Source organism: Brachyhypopomus gauderio, chromosome 6, assembly GCF_052324685.1.
Source record: "Brachyhypopomus gauderio isolate BG-103 chromosome 6, BGAUD_0.2, whole genome shotgun sequence".
NCBI lineage: Eukaryota > Metazoa > Chordata > Actinopteri > Gymnotiformes > Hypopomidae > Brachyhypopomus > Brachyhypopomus gauderio.
In genome coordinates, this window is record NC_135216.1 from 2421463 (window position 1) to 2442105 (window position 20643).

At 44.4% G+C, this 20643-nt stretch overlaps 1 protein-coding gene across 2 annotated transcripts in view; it reads left to right on the top strand.

Moving 5' to 3' along the window:
• Positions 1-20643, top strand: part of chrna11 (cholinergic receptor, nicotinic, alpha 11) — a 114765-nt gene that overhangs the window by 70009 nt on the left and 24113 nt on the right. For both annotated transcript variants that reach the window (XM_077008133.1, XM_077008135.1), the window contains 2 exons: positions 13600-13794; positions 15977-16063. In XM_077008133.1, the coding sequence (XP_076864248.1) occupies positions 13600-13794; positions 15977-16063 (282 nt within the window). The remainder of the gene's footprint in view (positions 1-13599; positions 13795-15976; positions 16064-20643) is intronic.

Here is a 20643-nt window from a genome sequence, read left to right on the forward strand (position 1 = left end):
ACTGTGCCCAATGGTAGCATATATAATGTAAATAATAGTGGTCCTAAAATGGAGCCTTGCAGGACCCCATATTTAACTTTTGTTCGTTTAGATGGAATATTATTGAGCTCTACAAACTGATAGCGATTTGTTAGGTAAGAATAAAACCATGAAAGGGCTGTGCCTGAGACTCCAACTCAGCGTTCTAACCTTTCTAGCAGGATCCTATGATCAATTGTGTCGAAAGCTGCACTTAGATCAAGAAGCACTAACAGTGATACATAGCCTTGATCTAAAGCAAGGAGGAGATCATTTGTTACTTTAACTAATGCTGTTTCAGTACTGTGATGGGGCCTAAAACCAGATTGGAATTTTTCAAATATGTGATTCCTATGCAGATATAGGCATAATTGCTGGGCAACAGCTTTTTCTATGATTTTAGATATAAATGATGTGTTTGAAATGGGTCTATAATTAGATAGTACAGTCGGATCAAGATTTGGTTTCTTGATCAGAGGTTTAATAACTGCTAATTTACATGATTTGGGCATGTGACCTATTGTAATGGATGAGTTAAATATAGTTAGAAGAGGTTCAGTTACCGCTGGTAATACCTCTTTTAATAACTTCGAGGGAACCGAGTCTAGTGTGCAGGTAGCACAATTTAAGGAAGAAATTATTTTCTCTAATTCTGATTGTGGGAGTGGATGAAAAGCATCAAGTCTGTAATTTAAATCAATATCAACCAAACCAGATGACATACCCATTGTATTGCTAATAAAAGGTTTTATATTTTTTCTAATATTCTCTATTTTATTATCAAAGAAATCTATAAATACATTACTAGTGAGGTTTACTGGAATCTGAGGTTCTGCGCCTGCTTGATTTTTGTAAGTTTGGAAATAGTATTAAAAAGAAATCTAGGGTTGTTTTTATTTTTCTTTATCAGTGAGGCTAAGTATGCTGAGCGTGCTTTAGTGAGAGCCTGTTTATACTCAATAATGCTATCCTTCCAGGCACAGTGGAATACTTCCAACTTTGTAGATCGCCATTTACGCTCTAATTTACGTGCTATTTGTTTTAAGTTTCTAGTTTGGTTGGTGTACCACGGGGTGAGCTTTTTAGATCTAGTCTTTTTATATTTGAGTGGAGCTACTATATCTAGAGCTGATCTGCAGGTATTCTCTATGCAGCTGGTTAGACTATCTAACTCTCCTGGATCGGATGGCGAGTGGGCTAGAGCAGTTAAATCAGGGAAGGCTTCAATAAACTGTGTTGCTGTTAATGAATTTATCGAGCACTTTATACACTGCCGAGGAGACGGGATCTCAAATTGGACTAAATAGTGATCAGAGATAGCTACGGTTTGCGGGAGTATATTTATATTATCTACGTCGATACCCAGCGTTAAGATTAGATCTAGGGTATGATTTTGATAATGTGTAGGTCCTACTACGTTTTGTATAATGCCGACAGAGTTTAATATAGAAGTAAAAGCCCTTGTCAGTGGATCGTCCGCATTATCAAAATGTACGTTAAAGTCTCCTACCATTATTATTTTGTCACTACTTACTGCTAAATTTGCTGCAATATCAGTGAAGCCGAAGAAAAATGAGCATTTGGCGATATAAACATTATTTAAGAAAATACTTGAAGTTCCTGAATGTCTACCAGACTGGGTATTTGATTAATTTAATTAAGAAGAGAGGTTTTATTGTTGAGTTTACTTCTGTTGTGAACAAACCAGTTGTCTCAGGTTGAGAGAATTTAATTTAATTTGATAGATATAAATGCACTTTATATAGTGTAACTGTTTACTTTTGCTTTTTTTTTTTTTTTTTTACAAAGATTTGGGATTTTAAAGGATTTTATCCTGGTCTGTGGATGTGCAATAAATATCAAAAGTTAAACACCTTTCTGATCTACTCATTTCAACTGACTGTGAAAACTGCTTTTTCAAAAAATCCTTATTCATTGGCATGTAACTTTTTTTTTACTGTAATGCAAATAGTTACTTTCCCTGGTAACGAGTTACTTTTATTATAGAGTAATTCAGTTACTAACTCAGTTACTTTTTTGAACAAGTAGTGAGTAACTATAACTAATTACTTTTTTAAAGTAACGTTCCCAACACTGCTCCCCAAGTGAACCTTGGAGAAGAAATATATGTGATGTGGTAAATATGTAACAGATTATTCAGAGGCCAAAGTAAACAGATGAGACTTTACTTGAGTTTTAAACATTGAGACTGTGTCTGAGTCCCGAATAAAGGCAGGAAGGTTATTCTACAGTTGTGGAGCTTTAAAAAAAAAGGCTATTCCACCTGCTGTGATCTTTTTGATCCTAGGAACAGTTAATAAGCCTGCGTCCTGTGAACGAAGTGAACGTGCTGGGTTGTAATGATCAAAAAGTTCACTAAGATACTCTGGAGCTAAGCCATGCAGTGTTTTATATGTTAATAAAAGTATTTTATAGTCAATACGGAATCTAACTGGCAGCCAATGTAATGACGATAGTACGGGACTAATGTGATCAAATTTTTTAGTTTTCATTAAAACTTGCGCTGCTGCGTTCTGAACCAGCTGGAGTTTGTTTATCAATTTACCAGAACATCCAGCTAGAAGTGTCACGGACACAGCTCCGGACCCTTCCCTGTGGGCGTGTCATTATGTCGTCTGCGTGCAGTTATGTCCATGTTTGTACTTCCGTGGGTGTGGGTTGTTTGTGAGCGTGTTCGTAGTCGCACCTGTGCCTTGTCTCGAGATCACAAGGGTATGTGTTAATCACCTATATAATGTGCGTTCGCGCAATGTCTTGTGCTCGTCTTTGTCTAAAGTTTCGTGCCTGTGTGTGAGTTCAACGTTCGTCGAGCCTCATATTTCGAGCGTCACAGAAAGACGAGCCTTACAATGCCAGGGTACACGTCAGCACGCCAAAAGGGCAAGAAGAAGGCCAAACGACATCACACCTCTTCCCCTATGCGTCGCCGCAAGGTACAAGACCCAGATGAGAGGATGCAGCGGGACCCCATCTGTGCGAGCCTGCTGCGTAAAGCCCAGGCGGCCGAGACCGAGGATGAGGCAGAGTGCTTCCGACTGGCCGCAAGCAGGTTATGGAGCGAGAGGCACGGAGCTCTGCCCCTGGCATACCCTACAGAAGGGACCTTCCCCCCGGCAGACCTGGAGGAGTCTACGTGGGCACCAGTGAGTGGGTCTTCGCCCCCCCCCCCCCCCCCCCCCCCCCGAGGTCGAGTTTGGGAGCGGGGAGTCCGAGGAGGAGAGTCCTCTCCAGTCCGAAGACTCCGAGGAGGAGATGGAGAGAGGGGCCAACTCTGCTCCGTTCGAGCACTCCGCTCCCCTCGTGACCGAGGAAGCCAGCCCTCTACCCTCGGTAGGCGCTGAAGCAGGCGCGCGATACGGAGAAGGAGAGGGTGAAGACGTCAGTCCCCCTTCCTCCTTATACTCGGCCCCCACCTTGTATTACAGAGGAGACGATCCAGACGTCAGTCCCCCTCCCTCCATTCACTCAGCACCTACGGTGTATTACAAAGGAGACGATCTCGACGTCAGTCCTTCCCCGTCCGTCTGCTCGGAATCCATCGGAGCGAGGAGGAACCTGACGTCAGCCCTCCGCCATTTGTGTGTGCTCCCCTTGCCGAATCCGACAGCGAGGGCGAGGAAGCACCTGGCTCTTCCTCCTCTGTGCGGTTAGAAGCGACCGTGCGTACAAAGAATCAGTCAATCAATCAAATTTTATTTATATAGCGCTTTTTACAACAGTTGTTGTCACAAAGCAGCTTTACAAGTGCCGAGTCCTAGCCCCCAGTGAGCAAGCCAAAGGCGACAGTGGCAAGGAAAAACTCCCTAGTTTTTTGCATGAGGAAGAAACCTTGAGAGGAACCAAGACTCAGGGGGGGAACCCATCCTCCTCTGGCCGACACCGAAGGGGGAGAAACCAGAGGACGAAGCGCGGTCAGGCTCTGAGGCGAGCCAGATGGACTGCTCGCCTTGCATCTCCACGGAGGAGGCGATGTCGCGGCGCCCAGGAGCATCGGAGGATGAGGAGGAGGGGATGGAGACGTCAGGGGGCGAGGAGGTGCTACCCCGGCGAGCGGAGGAGATCCGAGGCCCAAGGGTGTGTTTCGGGTTGCCCTCAGAGGCACCTCGTACCCCGGCCAGTGAATGCCGCCAAGCAAAAACCCCGCCAGCGCCCAGGAAGAAGCCGGAAGCGCCCAAAGCAGAGCCAGCGGGTGCGCGGTTGCCTGGAGCGCCCAGCAGCGCTGCGCGCGCGGAAGGACCGGGTGCGCAGAACGGAGGGGTCCCGCCTCTGGTGCCACCTGCAGCCTTGGAAGGGTTTGCGCATCTGGTCGCTCTCCTGCAAGCGGGGAGAGCAATCTCATGGTTGCCCATGCCTGTGTGTTTGTCCATTCTGTTATGTATCCCTAACCCCCTATTCCCTTTTGTGCCCTGTGTGAGAGGTGTGTTTTCTTCACGTGTTTGTTTTTCACATTAAACATTAAGTATTGCACAGTTTGACATTCGTCGTGCCTCATATTTCGAGCGTCACAAGAAGACTATTGCAATAATCTAAACGAGAGGATATTACATTTACGGCATTTAGCAGACGCTCTTATCCAGAGCAACTTACAAAGTGCTTTGCATCTGATCACATAATTTATCCTAGGTAATAGTACGGATAGGCCAGAAATCAAGATACCATTGAGTCAGACTACTACTAAACTACAGGAGTCAATGTCATTACCTAGTGTTTTGCAAGTTAGACGTTTGCCAAGAAGCACAAATAACCATAGACATACATACAATTTAAGAACAACGGCAAGTGGTATCAGCTGAGTTAGTGCTCTGGTAAGAACTCAACAAACAGGTTGGTCTTCAGTCTATGCTTGAATATAGCAAAAGGCTCTGCAGTCCTAGCAACTAATGGAAAATCGTTCCACCATTTTGGAGCCAGGATGGAGATTCTGAATCAGTTGTAGAGGTCTGGGTGTCATCAGCATAGCAATGATAAGAGAAACCATGAGACAAAATAATGTCACCAAGGGAACGAGTATATAAAGAGAAGAGGGCCTAGAACTGAGGCTTGGGGAACTCCAGTGGAAAGTTTACACGGATTGGATGTAGATCCTCTCCATGTTACCTGATAGGAACGGTCTTCAAGATATGACTGGAACCATTTCCAAGCAGAGCCAGTAACACCGAGGCTAAAGAACATAGAGGAGGATATTGTGGTTGACCGTGTCAAAGGCTGCAGAAAGATCTAGAAGAATTAAAATTGATGATAGTGTGTTAGCCTTGGCAGCATGGAGCTTCTCGGTCACTGCTTTGAGGGCAGTTTCTGTTCAGTGTGCCCGTTTGAAGCCAGACTGATTAGGATCATGGAGTTGGTTCTGGGTGAGAAAGAGAGATAATTGGTCATAGTGTGCACGCTCCAGAGTTTTTGATAGAAACGAAAGAAGTGATACCGGTCTGTAGTTGTTCATGTCAGAGGTGTCAAGTGCTGCTTTTTTCAGGATTGGTACCACCCTTGCCATCTTGAACATGGTAGGTACATGACCCAAAACTAAGGAGTTGATGATTGCTGAGATGAATGGAAGGAGTTCTCTTGACATATTCTGGAAAAGAGTGGAAGGAATTGGATCCAGTGGGCATGTAGTAGGATTGCTAGAAGTCAGAAGTTGATGTATCTTGTCTGAGGAGAGAGGGGAGAAAGAAGCCAAGGAGTTGAGTGTTGGGTTAGAGATATTAGTAGGAAGGTTGGGAGCTGGGGAGAAGGACTGACGGACTGCTGCAGTCTTCTCTTCAAAGAAGATGACAAAATCCTCAGGAGTGAGAGAGGATGGAGGAGTGGGTGAGGGAGGGTTAAGGAGTGAGAGAGGATGGAGGAGGGGGTTAGGGAGGGTTAAGGAGAGAAGAAAAAATACTGAATAGCTTGCGTGGGTTGGATGCAGATGATTCAAATTTCTTTCTGTAGTAGGCTGACTTTGCTGATGTGACTTTTAGTGAGAATTTTAAAAGGAGAGATTGATATGAGCAGAGGTCTAAATCTAGGCAACTTCTCTTCCACCTCCTCTTTGCAGTTCTTAGATCTCTCCTGTGGCTGCGAAGCACGAGTTAGCCAGGGGGTGGATGGAACAGATCTCTTAAGCCTGGGGGAGGGAGGACACAGAAGATTGATGGATGAAGAGAGCGTAGAGAGGAAAGTATCAGTAATTGTGTCCAGTGAGAGAGAAGACAGACAATTCTGATGAGGAAGGGAGGACAAAATAGTGGCAGCAAGGGTTGAGGGATTGATGGAGCATAGATTTGGGTGAAAGTAAAAAGAATGTACAGGGGAAGTGTGAGTGGAGATGGCAGGGAGGGGGAAAGAAAAGGATAGAAGGTGATGGTCTGACAGATGGAGTGGGGTGACTGTGATGTCCGATGTTCTGGTGGCTCGTGTAAAGACCAAGTCCAGAATATTGCCTGCTCTATGAGTCGCATTGGATGGGTTGATGGCGAGGTTAAATGACGATGCAAGATGAATGAAGTTTGTCAGATGGAAGGTTGAAGTCTCCAAGGAAAATGAACGGGTTTGCTTCAATGTTGAATTTACTAAGGAGGGTATCAAGTTCGTCAATGATGTGAAGAATAGTGGGGTAGGATACAGTGATAGCATGGAACTGAAAGGAAGAAATTGAAAAAGCTGAAAAGCAGAATTGGGTGAAACGCCACTCTGGAGATAAAAGTAGACCTGTGCCACCTCCCCTTCCAAGGTGTCATGGGGAATGGGTGAATGAAAAGGTAGAGGACAGAGCAGCTGGAGTTACAGAGTTCTCTGGAGTGATCCAGGTTTCTGTCAGAGCCAAGAAGTGTAGCGAGTGGTGGGTTGCAAGAGCTGAGATGAAGTCAGCCTTCTGGACAGCAGATTGGCAATTCCAGAGTCCTCCAGTCACTGTGATTGGAATTTGTGGTGAACACAGTGCCGTTTCAAGGTATTTGGGGGCCCCAAGCAAAGACACCAACCGGGGCCCCCCCAACCTCCACACCAGAAATCTCATGCCCAAACTCCCCTCCGGCCAAAAAAAAAAAACATATCTGGCCGCAGTCCACCTTCAAGAACCACAGCATATACACCTCAAACTAACTACTTTACAAATTTACTACTTGTAGCTGAACATAGCAGATTTAAGTATGGGATTACCCGGGAGTATATATTGTTTTTAGCCTACCTGCTGCTAAATTACACCATTTGTACAGGTAGGCCTAATTTATCCAGTGTAAATCATCACTTACCACTGTCTTGTGTTTTTTTTAGGGGTGGGCATAGATTAATTTTTTTTATCTAGATTAATCTCACTGAAATCTTGAAATTAATCTAGATTAATCTATATTAAAATGGCTCATATGTGTGCTACCCAAGTAATAACTAAAAGTCAGCTTTTGAGATAGGGTTTCTTAATACAGAGGGTGCATTAGACCAGGGGCTCATCTCCTGTTTCCAAAATGCATCAATGACTGCTTGAGGAAGCTGTTCTACTTTGATACTTGAAGAAAAAAAAACATACTCAATAAAATGTAGGCTACTCGTGTTCAACGGTTTATTCAGTTAAACATGAATTTGTAAGCCTACATACTGTACATTAAAAGGGGTTGATAACATGTTTATTCAGCTAAACATGATATTTGAAATGTAAGCCAACATTTAGTACATTTAACCTCACGGACATAATTTGGGGGGGACTTTTTCAAAAGCCGGTTTGGTCCTCTGCAGTTTTAACGGTTAAAAATAAATATTTAAATAGCGACGAATCTAGCGCTAGGACCATGCAGAAAACGACCGCTCCGAGCTCCGCTCCGGTAATATTTTACGTTCCTAAAAATGAATTTTCCATGAAGCAAACCTGGCGACTTCGTGGCTGCATCCATGTAAACACACGTACGATTTTTAATTCACAGGTTTGAAAACTCGTTCTCGCCCCTACTGTGCAATTTGGTTAGGATTACAGCCGAGCTAAACTGTCAAGTTGAAAGTCATCATAGTTTGCTTACCCATTTAGTAGATAGATTAACGGCGATAATTTTTATATCGCCCGATAAGAGTATCAAATTAACGAACGCCGTTAACGGCCCACCACTAGTTTTTTTGTGTTCCTCTTCCTTCTTTTGTTTTCTCTTTTGGCTTCCTGATGGATAAATTCACTTCATGGTTAAGTTTCATATTTGCCGGCGTCTAAAACTTGGCTGTCTGCCAGGACAGTGTCTGCCTGCCTTCAGCAGCTGGTGGGAGGGGCCCCTTTGAGGGGGATTCTGAGAACAGTGTCATTGCTCATGACTTTGAGAATGTAAAGGGGGGCTCACACAGTTTGTCGCTGCATTTAATTCTTAACCTGTTGTTGTCTGGGGGCCCCAGGCCAGCTTGGGGCCCCAAGCAATTGCCTGGTTTGCCTGCCCCATCGCGACGGGCCTGGGTGAACATTGTGGGTAAATTAGGTTCTTGGTGTTTCGATGGCTATGATGGTATCTATACATACACAGGAATTGGCAGACACATTATGGAATAGAACAAGCTTTATGGATACTAGTAGGGAAAGAAAATGGCAGAATAAGTTGTCACTTAGCTGGGTTAGAGATTCAATGTCTTTGGAGGAAGGTAGATAAAGCAAGGAGCGTAGAATCACTGACTGAGGTCAGAATCTACTGCATACCGCTACAGATGTAGCAGAGTTGTCATAGCGAGACCGCCGGGGTGTCTGTGGATCACAAGCCTGCCCGGCAAGCGTAAGAGGAGGCGGAGACACAGCCTGCGTAAACAAGCAGCTGCTCATCCAGATGGCATCTGTATTGTAGCTGGAGACTTCAATCAGGCCCAACTAAAGACTCCCAAAGTTCGTCCAGTATGTGAAGTGTGCAACCAGAGGGAAAAATACGCTGTACCATGTTTATTCAAACATAAAACATGCGTACAGTTACCACCCTCCCCCACATTGCTGGATCTGACCACCTTTGCCTGTCGCTCACCCCCACCTACACCCCCCTGTTGAGACAGACAAAGCCACACCGGAAAACTATCCAGACCTGGCCCGAGGGAGCACTCACACAGCTGCCGGACTGCTTCTCTCGTACGGAATGGGACCTATTTTTCAGCCACAATCTGCAGGAGTTTGTACATAAGAGACACTGTACTCTCTTATATAAAGAACTGCATTGACAAAGTCACCATCTACAAAAAGGTCAGGGTGTTTCCTAACCAGAAACCCTGGATGAACAGTGAAGTCTTGTCCCTCTTAAAAAGCTGAAACACTGCCTTTAAATTGGGGGACAGAGTGCAGCCAGAGCTGACCTGAGAAGAGGCATCAGAGAGGCCAAGACGGCATACAAAATGTAGATAGAGGACCACTTCACTGCAAATGACCATAAAATGATGTGGCAGGGCATAAATCACATCACTAACTACTCATGCAGGAAACCAGACAATGCTAGTACCAACGCCTCGCTGGCAGAGGAGCTGAACCGCTTCTTTGCCTGCTTCGACACAGTCAGCAACAACAACTACTACATTCACCTCTCTCAAGTAGCACTAACACGTTAACACTCCAGGAACATGAAGTGAGACGAGTGCTTAAGGTGTTGAATCCTAGGAAGGCGGCTGGCCCTGACAGCGTACCTGGAAAGATGCTAAAAGCGTGTGCTGACCAACTGGTGGGGGTCTTCACCTGCATATTCAACATGTCCCTGTCACAGGCCATCATTCCACCTTGCCTCAAGTCCTCCATCATTAGACCAGTCCCGAAGAAGTCTGTGGTGGAGAGCACAAATGACTACAGGCCTGTTGCACTTAGACCAGTAGTCATGAAGTGTTTTGAAAGACTGGTCTCTAAACACCTGAGAGTCTGTCTACCTCCCAATCTGGACCCCCATCAGTTCCTCTATAAGGCAAACTGCTCCACAGAGGATTCCACAAACATTACACTCCACACTGCGCTGAGTCACTTGGAGCATAGGGGGAGCTATGTGAGAATGCTCTTCCTAGACTTCAGCTCAGCATTTAATCACATCATCCCGGAGATTCTGGTCCAGAAACTCATGGCTCTGGGTATCTCCACCCCCATCTGCCAGTGGATACAGAATTTTCTCACAGACCACCCACAGCCTGTGAAATTAGGCCCCCACCTCTCCTCCACCCTCTACACCTATGACTGCTCTCTGACCTATCTTTCTAACTTAATCATAATGTTTGCAGACACCATCGTAGTCGGGCTCATCTCAGGGAGAGACGAGTCGGATTACAAGAACTAAATAAACCGGCGGTCCGGGTGGTGCTCTGCCAACAACCTGCCACTGAACATTCAAAAAACCAAAGAACTAATTCTGGACTTCAGAAAGGGCAGAACTGACCCAGCCCTGCTGCCTGTTACCCTCAGGCAGACGGTACAGGTTGCATAAAACTCGTACAAGTAGGCTCAGGGACAGCTTTTACCCAAGAGCCATCACTGCACTAAACAACATGTAAATAATGACAATATTGTAAATTCCCAACCCATGTGCAATACAACCCATGTAAAATACTTCCCACGTGCAATATTATGTAACATACACTGTAAATAGCAATATTCAACATATCACGTAAGCAATCTACTGAACAGTGGCAGCTGGTGCAAAAAAAATTGAGGGGGGTGCAAAAAAATGAAAAACAAATAAAGCAGTCTTAGTGCCCTTTATTTATTTGAACATGAATTTTGCCCTCCTTTCCTTCTGGCTTGCAAATTTCTCTATTACATTTGTATTAAATTCAGTCATCTCTGTGACTTTTCTCCATTGACAACATGGCCAATGCATTCAGTCTGTCCTGGGTCATTGAGTTTCTCAGAAAAGTCGTGCCGTTTGCATTTATCTGAAAGATGTTTTAAGTCTCTTGTCCACAATTTTTCTGTGCCAGCACTTTGAAAAAGCAAACATGGGAAGCAGTAAAAGGCATTGCTTACATCGCATCCAGCTAGCCAGCTCCGTTTGTCATAGAAAGAGCTGGAAAAGGCTCGGTGTAAGCTCGTCCTCGATCACTCGCGTTCTGCCGAATTTGTAAATTTGGTTGATCCGGGCCAAGCTCCTTTATACTTTTTTTTTCTTCAAATGAACGCTGTGTGAAAGGATTTTTTTGCAAAGCTAAAACGGAATTTTCTCTCATTTTGTAAATGATGCTGCTCCAACCTGTAGCTATTCAACGTGAACCGAGTTAACGAACCGCAGATGACTGACACTACCAACAAGAGTGGGGGTGTCTAACAAGAGTGGGAGTGTTAGACACTCAGTGGAAAATCTGAAACCGACCAATTAAACTGCAGCCTCACATCATGTGCTTGGCAAAAGTTTATACATCTACATTGACTCCCATTAGACCGGCGCCCCAACCAGGACGTGTGCACAATGTAAGCAATTAAATACAAATATGTGTTTACTCTTTTAATAAATTCAAACGTGGCTGTATTAGACACACAGTGTGACAAAATAATTTCCTCACTATCGCAATTTTTAATGAACTCATTTTAATATCGGACAATATTAAGGGGGCGGCGCCCGAGCGCCCCGTATTGACCAGCCGCCACTGCTACTGAACCAGTTGTAAATGTGGCACTACTCGTAACTTATCGTTTTATGTCATTGTATTTGAGTGTGTGTATTTATTGTCCCAACAAGCACCTTGGAGTAGATTCAAATTTCATTGTAATGCAAATTATAATGACAATAAAGGTGATTCTGATTCTTCTGATGCCGGGGTTGGATGTGCCATTGTCGAAAGAGGACGTGCTAATGCTAGCTCCTACCTTGAGGCTCACCATCTGCACTGAAGGGACTGTGACTACTTGGCCGGGGAACAAGAACCTTAACTATAACTGTAGAACCACTTTTTGTCCAGAAATACGGACTTGTGCTAATGGGCTGCTCAATGGAGGATGAGTTCCCTTTTGAGTGTTGGTCCTCCCGAGGTTTCTTCCTAATCCCCGCCATCATAGCGAGTTTTTCCTTGCCACTGTCACCTCTGGCTTGCTCATTAGGGATCTGGACCCGTATGATTGTAAAGCTGCTTTGTGACAACATGTGTTGTAAAAAGTGATATATAAATACATTTGACTTTGAAATTGGGGATAAGCTTCAATTAGGAAATGTTCTACAGGTCATAAGTTCTAGTTCAAAACAGCACACACACTTTTGTTGTTTCTTCATTTTCTGTAATTTTGAAAAAAAATTTGTTGCAGTGCTAAAATTTGGTCGACATGTTGCAGAAACGACCAGTTAAGGCTTTAAGGACATGTATTTCTAGCAAACTTAAAAATGGAATGTGCTTTGAAACATGTGAGATGGTAAATATGCTTACATGTTTTAGTGTAAAAAACAAATCTGAATTATTCTCAGATGTTTGCTCCACGTTAGGCACAAATTATTCGCCTGTATTTGGAGCATGGTGTTGCCAAAAATAATTTTGAACATCTGAGATATTTTTGGACTCTACACATCATAATAATAAGAAACCCAACACTGACCCAAACATTATTCATTCATAGCTTTTCCCATGACTGTGCAAACCTGAGAACATCTTGTTTTTCATTTGTGCTGCTGATGTCTGTAGTCTTGATCGATAAATTGGCTGACTGAGCTCACCTTTGTTTTATTAATATTGAATTTAATAGGTTGAGTGAGACAAAAGAATGAACAGTTTTGTCACAAGCTCTTCCAAGTGGAACCTGTGCAATTGTCATAAGGCATTTCCATGTAAGCACAAATAAACCACATTCAGCACCTGACCGAGACCCCACTGGGAATATGAGGATAACACTCACACAGAATGAAAAGTTCTTCCACACAGCAGATTGAAACCACCTTACCCAAATTATGTTTAGGCCCCCAGTCCTTCCTGATCTGAGGGGAGCCTATTTGATTACATACAATTGAATTAAGTGGATAAGCACAAGTCGATAAGGACGAGCTCGATCGCTTCCCATTTCCATATCTTTTCTTATTTGAATTCTTTCATTATTCTGTCACTTGTTCTCACCTTTCTCTCAGCTCGTCCCACCGTGCTTCTTACCCGAATGTTAAAAATCATTAACTGGACATTAGCTGAATGTTAAAAATCCCTTTACTCTGCCTCCTTAGCCATACTCCGCCAAGACACGCTGGAGCAATTAACAACAGATGAGGATTCGACTTCCAGGGCCACTGAAACAACACCTCTGGGTGTAGTTCTGCTGCTGCAGTCTAAAAGGAGTCTAGGATCAATGGTGTGCCTGTTAGGCCAAGACATCTGGGGGGACATGAACAATTTCAGAATGTCCACAGTGTAGCACCAGGGCACCTCCGGAAGTATACAGGCAACATCACTGGATGCAGACTGGGCTTCTGGTATTTGGCAGACCCATTAATTAGATTTCCAGTATGATCTCACAATAGCTAAAACAGCAGATATTTTATCTCACAAATGAAAGCTTATGGGTAATTACTGAGCTTATTTATCCATTATTTTTTCTTTCTTGGAAACCCTAATGACGTGTCACTTGCCTGTAAGCCTTTACTATCACCCAAAACCAGTTTCATGCATATTTATTTTTCTCCTCTCTCACACCCTCAGGAGTGCCTGGCACCCGGAACGAACTCTTCTATGACTGCTGTAAGGAGCCGTACCCAGATGTGACGTTCGTGGTGACCATCCGCAGGCGGACGCTCTATTACGCCCTGAACCTGCTCATCCCCTGCATGCTCCTCTCCTCCATGACGCTGCTCATCTTCCTGCTGCCTGCCGACTCTGGAGAGAAGATCTCACTCGGTAATCAGGCCGGCAGAGTCGAGAGCAATGAGAGTTTTGGGGGTTTATCATATTACTTTACCATACAACGCTTAATGTGCTATGCTCTTGACAAAGCATGCCTCACCAGAGCTCTTCACCCTTCTCCCACTTCTGGTCTGGTTTGGTCTCCAACAAGACCCACTGATCTGTAGATACTGTGCTGTCCTTGCTCTAATTATACAGCTACATGGCTCAGTGGGTTAACAGGTCTGCATCCTGTTGCTCATAGCTGTATTATGTGGCCAGTCCTGCCCACACGGCAGGACGGTCAGCAAAACTCCTCCAAGCATGTTCAGCTGGCCGATGATATGTTGTATGCAGTGGTGTGAAAACCTGCTGAGGCTTCACACAGAAGATAACTTGGCAAAACAACAACAAACCCTGACAATACATCACAATTTCAGACCATCTCCTGCATGGGCCTCTTGCTGTGGTGTGATGACCAGCCAATTTTTCATTTCTTTTTCCCTACATGAAAAGTTAAAAGAAGCACACAGGTGGTAAATGCAACAGAGAGGGAGCAGAAAGCAGCAAACAGCTGATGACATTTTACTAAATTGTGAAAGACTCTTTGGTTCAGTAGAAGGATAATTGCAGTGCATTTACCTTGAAAGCTGGAATAAAGCGGCTGTGAAAGTCTTAACTATAAGCAGGCTTGTTTCTAGAGGGGTGTGGGGTGTGATGGGTGCCAGTAGTATTTGGAAGATTCAGTAATTCAGATTCAGAGAGGCATCACATTTAATTAACATCCAACCCCCACCCCCTCAGGTGGAACTAACCAGACCCTCTGATTTGTTTTTACAATTTGACCACTGATTTTATGCAACGCCCTGTACATCATATCCTCTCTACAGTTAGTCGATTGGGATACAATCCAATAAAGTATACAATAATTTACCCCCATCTGAGTCATTTTGCAAGGAGGTGATGAATTTTAAAATGACTGCAAAAATACTGATTGAAAAGCGCGTTTTTCCTGTTGGAGAAGAAAAAATGAGAAGATCTGGGGAATGATCACACCAAAGTAAATGTGTCGGGATTTCTTGCATGATTTTCACCACAGCCACCTCTCAGAAAGATGCTTTGCTATAGACCTATATGGGCAATTAATCTATTGACGTAATTAAACAAAATCAATTTAGAGAAAGAAAGAGGGGGCAAGAAAGAGAGAGAGGATGTGGAGCCTGATAAAGACTGTATGGAAAGCTCCCAAAACTGGATATCTTCATGCACATTTTCATGTGTGTACACATACTTTCCTATTAACAGGTTAAAGAGCTGCTTATTATTTCTTCCTGATTGCTGGTACTGTGATATACCTCTGAATTTTAAAATGGGGATGGGCCATTTATTAATAGTTTCTGTAAGGTAAATCCATCTTGTATATTGATCTCATCAAGCAGCTGAGGTTGTCGCAGGTATTTTATTGGCTGTCCGTTATCCTAGCAGTGTGCACTTTTGAAATTTGGCCTCAAAGCAAGCCAAAACAGAGTGCAAGAAGACTGATGGGGATTTAGAGTGAAATGCAGATGGATGAATGAGAGTGATGAGAGTGAGGAAGAATGTAAAAGATGGATAACAGTGAGAAGGGAGGAGGACGTGATTAAGACAGATGGCTCAATGTAATCACTTTTATGTATCGTTCCATCAAGCTACAGCACATCAGCCAATCAAATTCAATCCATACTAAACCATCCAGCAGGGTTGCAACTACATACTTTCTGAGGTGTATGCAAACATACTATTGGCGCCCCCCACACTCCACCCCCCACCACCCACCAACTCAGCAAATACTTTTCTCAAGGTTGGCAATTTTTCATGATTGCTTGGAGTGAGATTTGAACCTGGAGGAGGTGGCGACCGGGGGGGAGGGGGGGGGGGGCAACGTAAGATGGACACAAATTCAGTATTATATCTCATCAATTTGGCGCCCCCTCTAGTGCAGCGCCCCTGTGCGTCGCATACGCTGCATACCCCCTTTTTGCGCCACTGCCATCCAGTGTGGACGTTTGTTTCACCTAGGGCTGGCTTTGAAGTGGTTGTGTCAGTTAGTCAGGTTAGCTTCTAATAAAAAGTGCTAAATCCCAAGAGTTCATTACTGCATAAGATGATGCCTTAAACATTTACCTCTGTTTCTCCTTAAACAATCCTGTTTCTCCAGGGATTACTGTTCTTCTCTCACTCACAGTCTTCATGTTACTGGTAGCAGAAATTATGCCTGCCACTTCTGACTCCATCCCACTCATAGGTAAGTAAGTGTGTGTGTATGCATGTATGGTCTGTTCTTTTTGTTTTAATAGGCCCCAAATATGACACACCTTTGCATTCTGTGTTCCACTTTTTGTGTTTGGTTCCCATGTACCCCTTTTGATGGATATATATATAACTCATTTAGTTAATTTAGGTCACATTTGGAGTTCTCTTAGTTAATTGACAGGAAGGGTGTTCCATATTAGAGGATTATGAAAGTAAATGTTAAAGGCCACAAGCTGTTCTTTTTAGAACATACTAATGTATGTCATTTTGTGTCACAGCCAAGCACACTTGCTCTGGCGACCACACCATCTGCTCATCTTCTAAATGTAATTGTCTGAATACATTTTGGACAAAAATTAAGTTGACTGGTAACATTGTGCAAAAAAGGGAGATGTGGTTGTAGTGGACCGAAAGCCTTCTTGTCAGTTCCACCCACTCCTCATTTTCTGGTCTCCCTCATTTATAGTCCCCCCACTAAATAAAGATCTGTGGGGGTATACGATATACAGCAACTGTTGGCATATATATGGCTGCTGTGGGGTTATCACTGACAAACTCTTTGTCTCTTCAGTTTTTCAGACTTAGCTGCTGTTTCCTACATAGAGCTCCTCTACAGTGGGTACGGAAAGTATTCAGACCCCTTAATTTTTCACCCTTTGTTTCATTGGAGCCATTTGCTCAAATAAAAAAGTTAATTTTATTTCTTATTAATGTACACTGAGCTTCCCATCTTGACAGAAATGTCAAGAAATGTAGAAATTTTTGCAAATTTATTACTGTAAAAAAGAAATGTTGTCCATTTCTTCTGATGGTTCTACTCCTTCATTGGAGTCTGTGTTTAATTAAGCTGATTGGACTTGATTGGGAAAGGCACACACCTGTCTACATAAGACCTCACAGCTCAGATCTGCCCAAGGTTACAAAAAAATTTCGGCAGTACTCAAGGTTCCTAAGAGCACAGTGGCCTCCATAATCCTTAAATGGAAGAAGTTTGGGATGACCAGAACTCTTTCTAGACCTGGCCATCCAGCCAAACTGAGCAATTGTGGTAGAAGAGCCTTGGTGAGAGAGGTGAAGGAGAACCCAAAGATCACTGTGGCTGATCTCCAGAGATGCAGTAGGAGATGAGAGGAAGTTCCACAAAGTTCCACTATCACTGCAGCCTCCACCACTCAGGGCTTTATGGCCCAACAGAAGCCTCTCCTCAGTGCAAGGCATATGAAAGCCCACATATAATTTTCCAACAAACACATGAAGAAATAATGAGAAATAATATTCTCTGGTCCGATGAGACGAAGATTGAACTTAGATTGAACATTAATTCTAAGTGGTATGTGTGGAGAAAACCAGGCTCTGCTCATCACCTGCCCAATACAATCCCAACAGTGAAACATGGTGGTGGCAGCATCATGCTATGGGGGTGTTTTTCAGCTGCAGGGACAGTACGACTGGTTGCAGTTGAAGGAAAGTGCGGCCAAGTACAGAGAGATACTGGAAGAAAACCCTTTCCAGAGTGCTCTTGACCTCAGACTGGGCAGAAGGTTCACCTTACAACAAAACAATGATTTTAACACAGTTAAAGTCACAAAGGAGTGGCTTCTGAACAACTCTGTGACCATTCTTGACTGGCCCAGTCTGAGCCCTGAACTAAACCCAACTGAGCATCTTTGGAGAGACCTGAAAATGGCTGCCAACCAACGTTCACCATCCAACCTGAACTGGAGAGGATCTGCAAGGAAGAATGGCGGAGGTGTAGGGGTTTCACCCACTAATCCTACTAAAGTACATACAGTCCCTGATATAAGTTCTGTCGCTTATCCATGTTGTGGAAACAAAAGCTTATAACCTGACTCTAAATTTATCGATTGGTTTTAGAAATGACTCATATGAAAGCTGAAACCCTCCCAAATGAGATTTAAATTACGAAAATAAATTTGCTTTACTGCAGAAATATTGATAATTTAATGAACACAGAAAGGTCAGATTTTGGCAAGACAAAAGTTTTGTCGCCCACAGAAAGTAAGGTGAAAATCAAACAAATAATTCACTTCTTAAACAAATATATGCTTCATAACACTGGTGAATGACGTTGTGGTGCTATTAGAGCCATATATAATATTTTGTGTGACTTCCACAAGCTTGAAGGATCGCATCCATGCGGTTCGACAATGATTCATACAATTTATTGATGAAGTCATCAGGAATAGCAAAGAATGCAGTCTTAAATGCCTCCCAGAGTTCATCAAAATTCTTTGGTTTTGTCTTCCAAGCTTCCTCTTTCATCCTACCTCAAACATGCTCAATGATGTTCATGTCGGGTGACTGGGCTGGCCAGTCCTGGAGCACCTTGATCTTCTTCACCTTGAGGAACTTTGATGTAGGGATGGATGTATGAGATGGAGCACCATCCTGCTGCAAAATTTGACCCCTTTTATGATTGGGAATGTAAGATGTAGCTTTTATTGATATTTTAGGCTATTGATATTGCCTTCCACCTTGCAAATGTTTCACACCCCCATACTGAATGTAACCCCAGACCATGATCTTTCCACCACCAAACTTGACTGTTGGTCCATACGGGCTCCAGTAGGTCTCCTGCAGAATTTGTGGCGGCTGTGGTGTAATAAGTAAGTTTGGTGGTGGAAAGATCACGGTCTGGGGTTACACGTCTGGTCCATGATGGTGGTGTGCAGTTCCATGATGGAGAGCAGTGTGTTCACTGTCCTTCCCTCTGCCACCGTAACCACAGTGTCTAGCTCCACACCAATCACGGACCCCGCACAGACCACAATGGCAGTGTCGTCTGAAAAGTTCTGCATGTGGCACGTCTTGTACTGGAAGTCTGAGGAGTAGAGTGTGAAGAGGAACGGGGATAGTACAGTCCCCTGTGGAGCTCCTGTGCTGCTGACCACAGTCGCTGAAATACAATCCTTCAACCTGACATACTGAGGTCTGCCAGTGAGGTAGTCAGTGATCCAGCAAACCAGGTGCAGATCCACTAGCATCCTCTCCATCTAGTCTCTCAGTTTGAGGGGCTGAATGGTGTTGAAAGCACTGGAGAAATCAAAGAATGTGATTCTCACAGCGCTGCCCCCCCCCCCCCCCCCCCCCCGTCCAGGTGAGAGTGGGTCCCGTGAAGAAAGTACAGTATGACATCCTGCACTCCCACTCTGTCCCTGTAGGCGAACAACAGTGAGTCCACTGCATGTTGAACCTGGGGTCCGAGGTGGTGCAGAAACAAATGTTCCAGGGTCTTCATGACGTGAAGTAAGAGGAACCGGTCTAAAGTCATTGAGCTCAGTGGGTTGTGCCTTCTTGGGTATTGGAACCAAGCATGATGTCTTCCACAGTGTGGGGACCCTCCCGACGCAGACTCATGTTGAAGAGGTGCTGTAGGGGAGCCCCCAGCTCAGCTGAACAGGACTTCAGTAGTTTGGTACACACTCTGTCCGGTCCAGCTGCCTTTCTTATGTGGAGTCTCCTCAGCTCTTACCTGCTCTGTATTGAAGTTGTGCACAGGGGAGGAAGGGGGCATTTCAGCAGTCTACTGAGTGTGAAGAGGGTGTGAAGAGGGGGGAGCAGAGGTTGGGCTGTCTGTGCCATTAGCCTGTGGGAGCGGCACATGAATACCAATAGGAGAAGGTGAAGTGTTGATGTCCAGGCAAACAGAGACTGAAATATCAGGAGCTGAGATGAGGGAGTGTGTGGAGGGGGGTGTGTGGAGCGGGTGTGAAGGGGGGTGTGTGGAGGGGTGTGTGTGTGTGTGGAGGGGGTGGCTGCTGGAGCTGTAGAGTCCCCAACAGGGCGGTCAAACAGGTTGTAGAAGATGTTGAACTCGTTGGCTTTCTCTACCTAACCATCTATGGCGCTGTCCAACCTGCTTACAACCCGTGATGGTCTTCATGCCAGTCCATACCTCCCTCATGTTGTTCTCTCTCAGCCTCTGCTCCATCTTCTTCCTGTAGGAGTCCTTGGCCTCTCACAATTGGACTTCAAGCTCCCTCTGTACACTTCTAAGCTCCTCCAGGTTGTTGTCTTTAAAGGCCCTCTTCTTTTTGTTCAGAAGGCCTTTAAAACTGCTAGTTGTTGTTAGTGAAGCAGTGTACAGTTTTCACAGGAACTGTCCATGCAAAAGTTCATGTAGTCCATCATGCAGTGTGTCATCCCCTCAATGTCCTCCCTGTATGGCTCCTGCAGGACACTCCATTCAGTGGACTCGAAGCAGTCCCTGAGAGCCTCTTCAACACCAGGAGACCATTTCCTGAAGGAGCATGTAGATGCAGGTTGTCTACGAACCCGAGGCTTGTACTGTGGCTGCAGGTAGACCAGGTTGTGGTCAGATTTTCCCAAGGGGGGAGGGGTGTGGTGGTGTATGCATCCATGCCCAGCAGTTAGACTCTCATGTGTTGACGATTTCAGGTGGTTTCATCATCCTCTCTGAATTTTCCTGGAATTTGGATGGAATTTCCACCATGGGTTACTCGTTAATAAAAAGCGACGTCGTCCAGGTGTGCTGGGAATCGTCCTTCTGGTTATGTAGTCTAGGAATGAGAGTCTCGTCCAAGGTTTAAC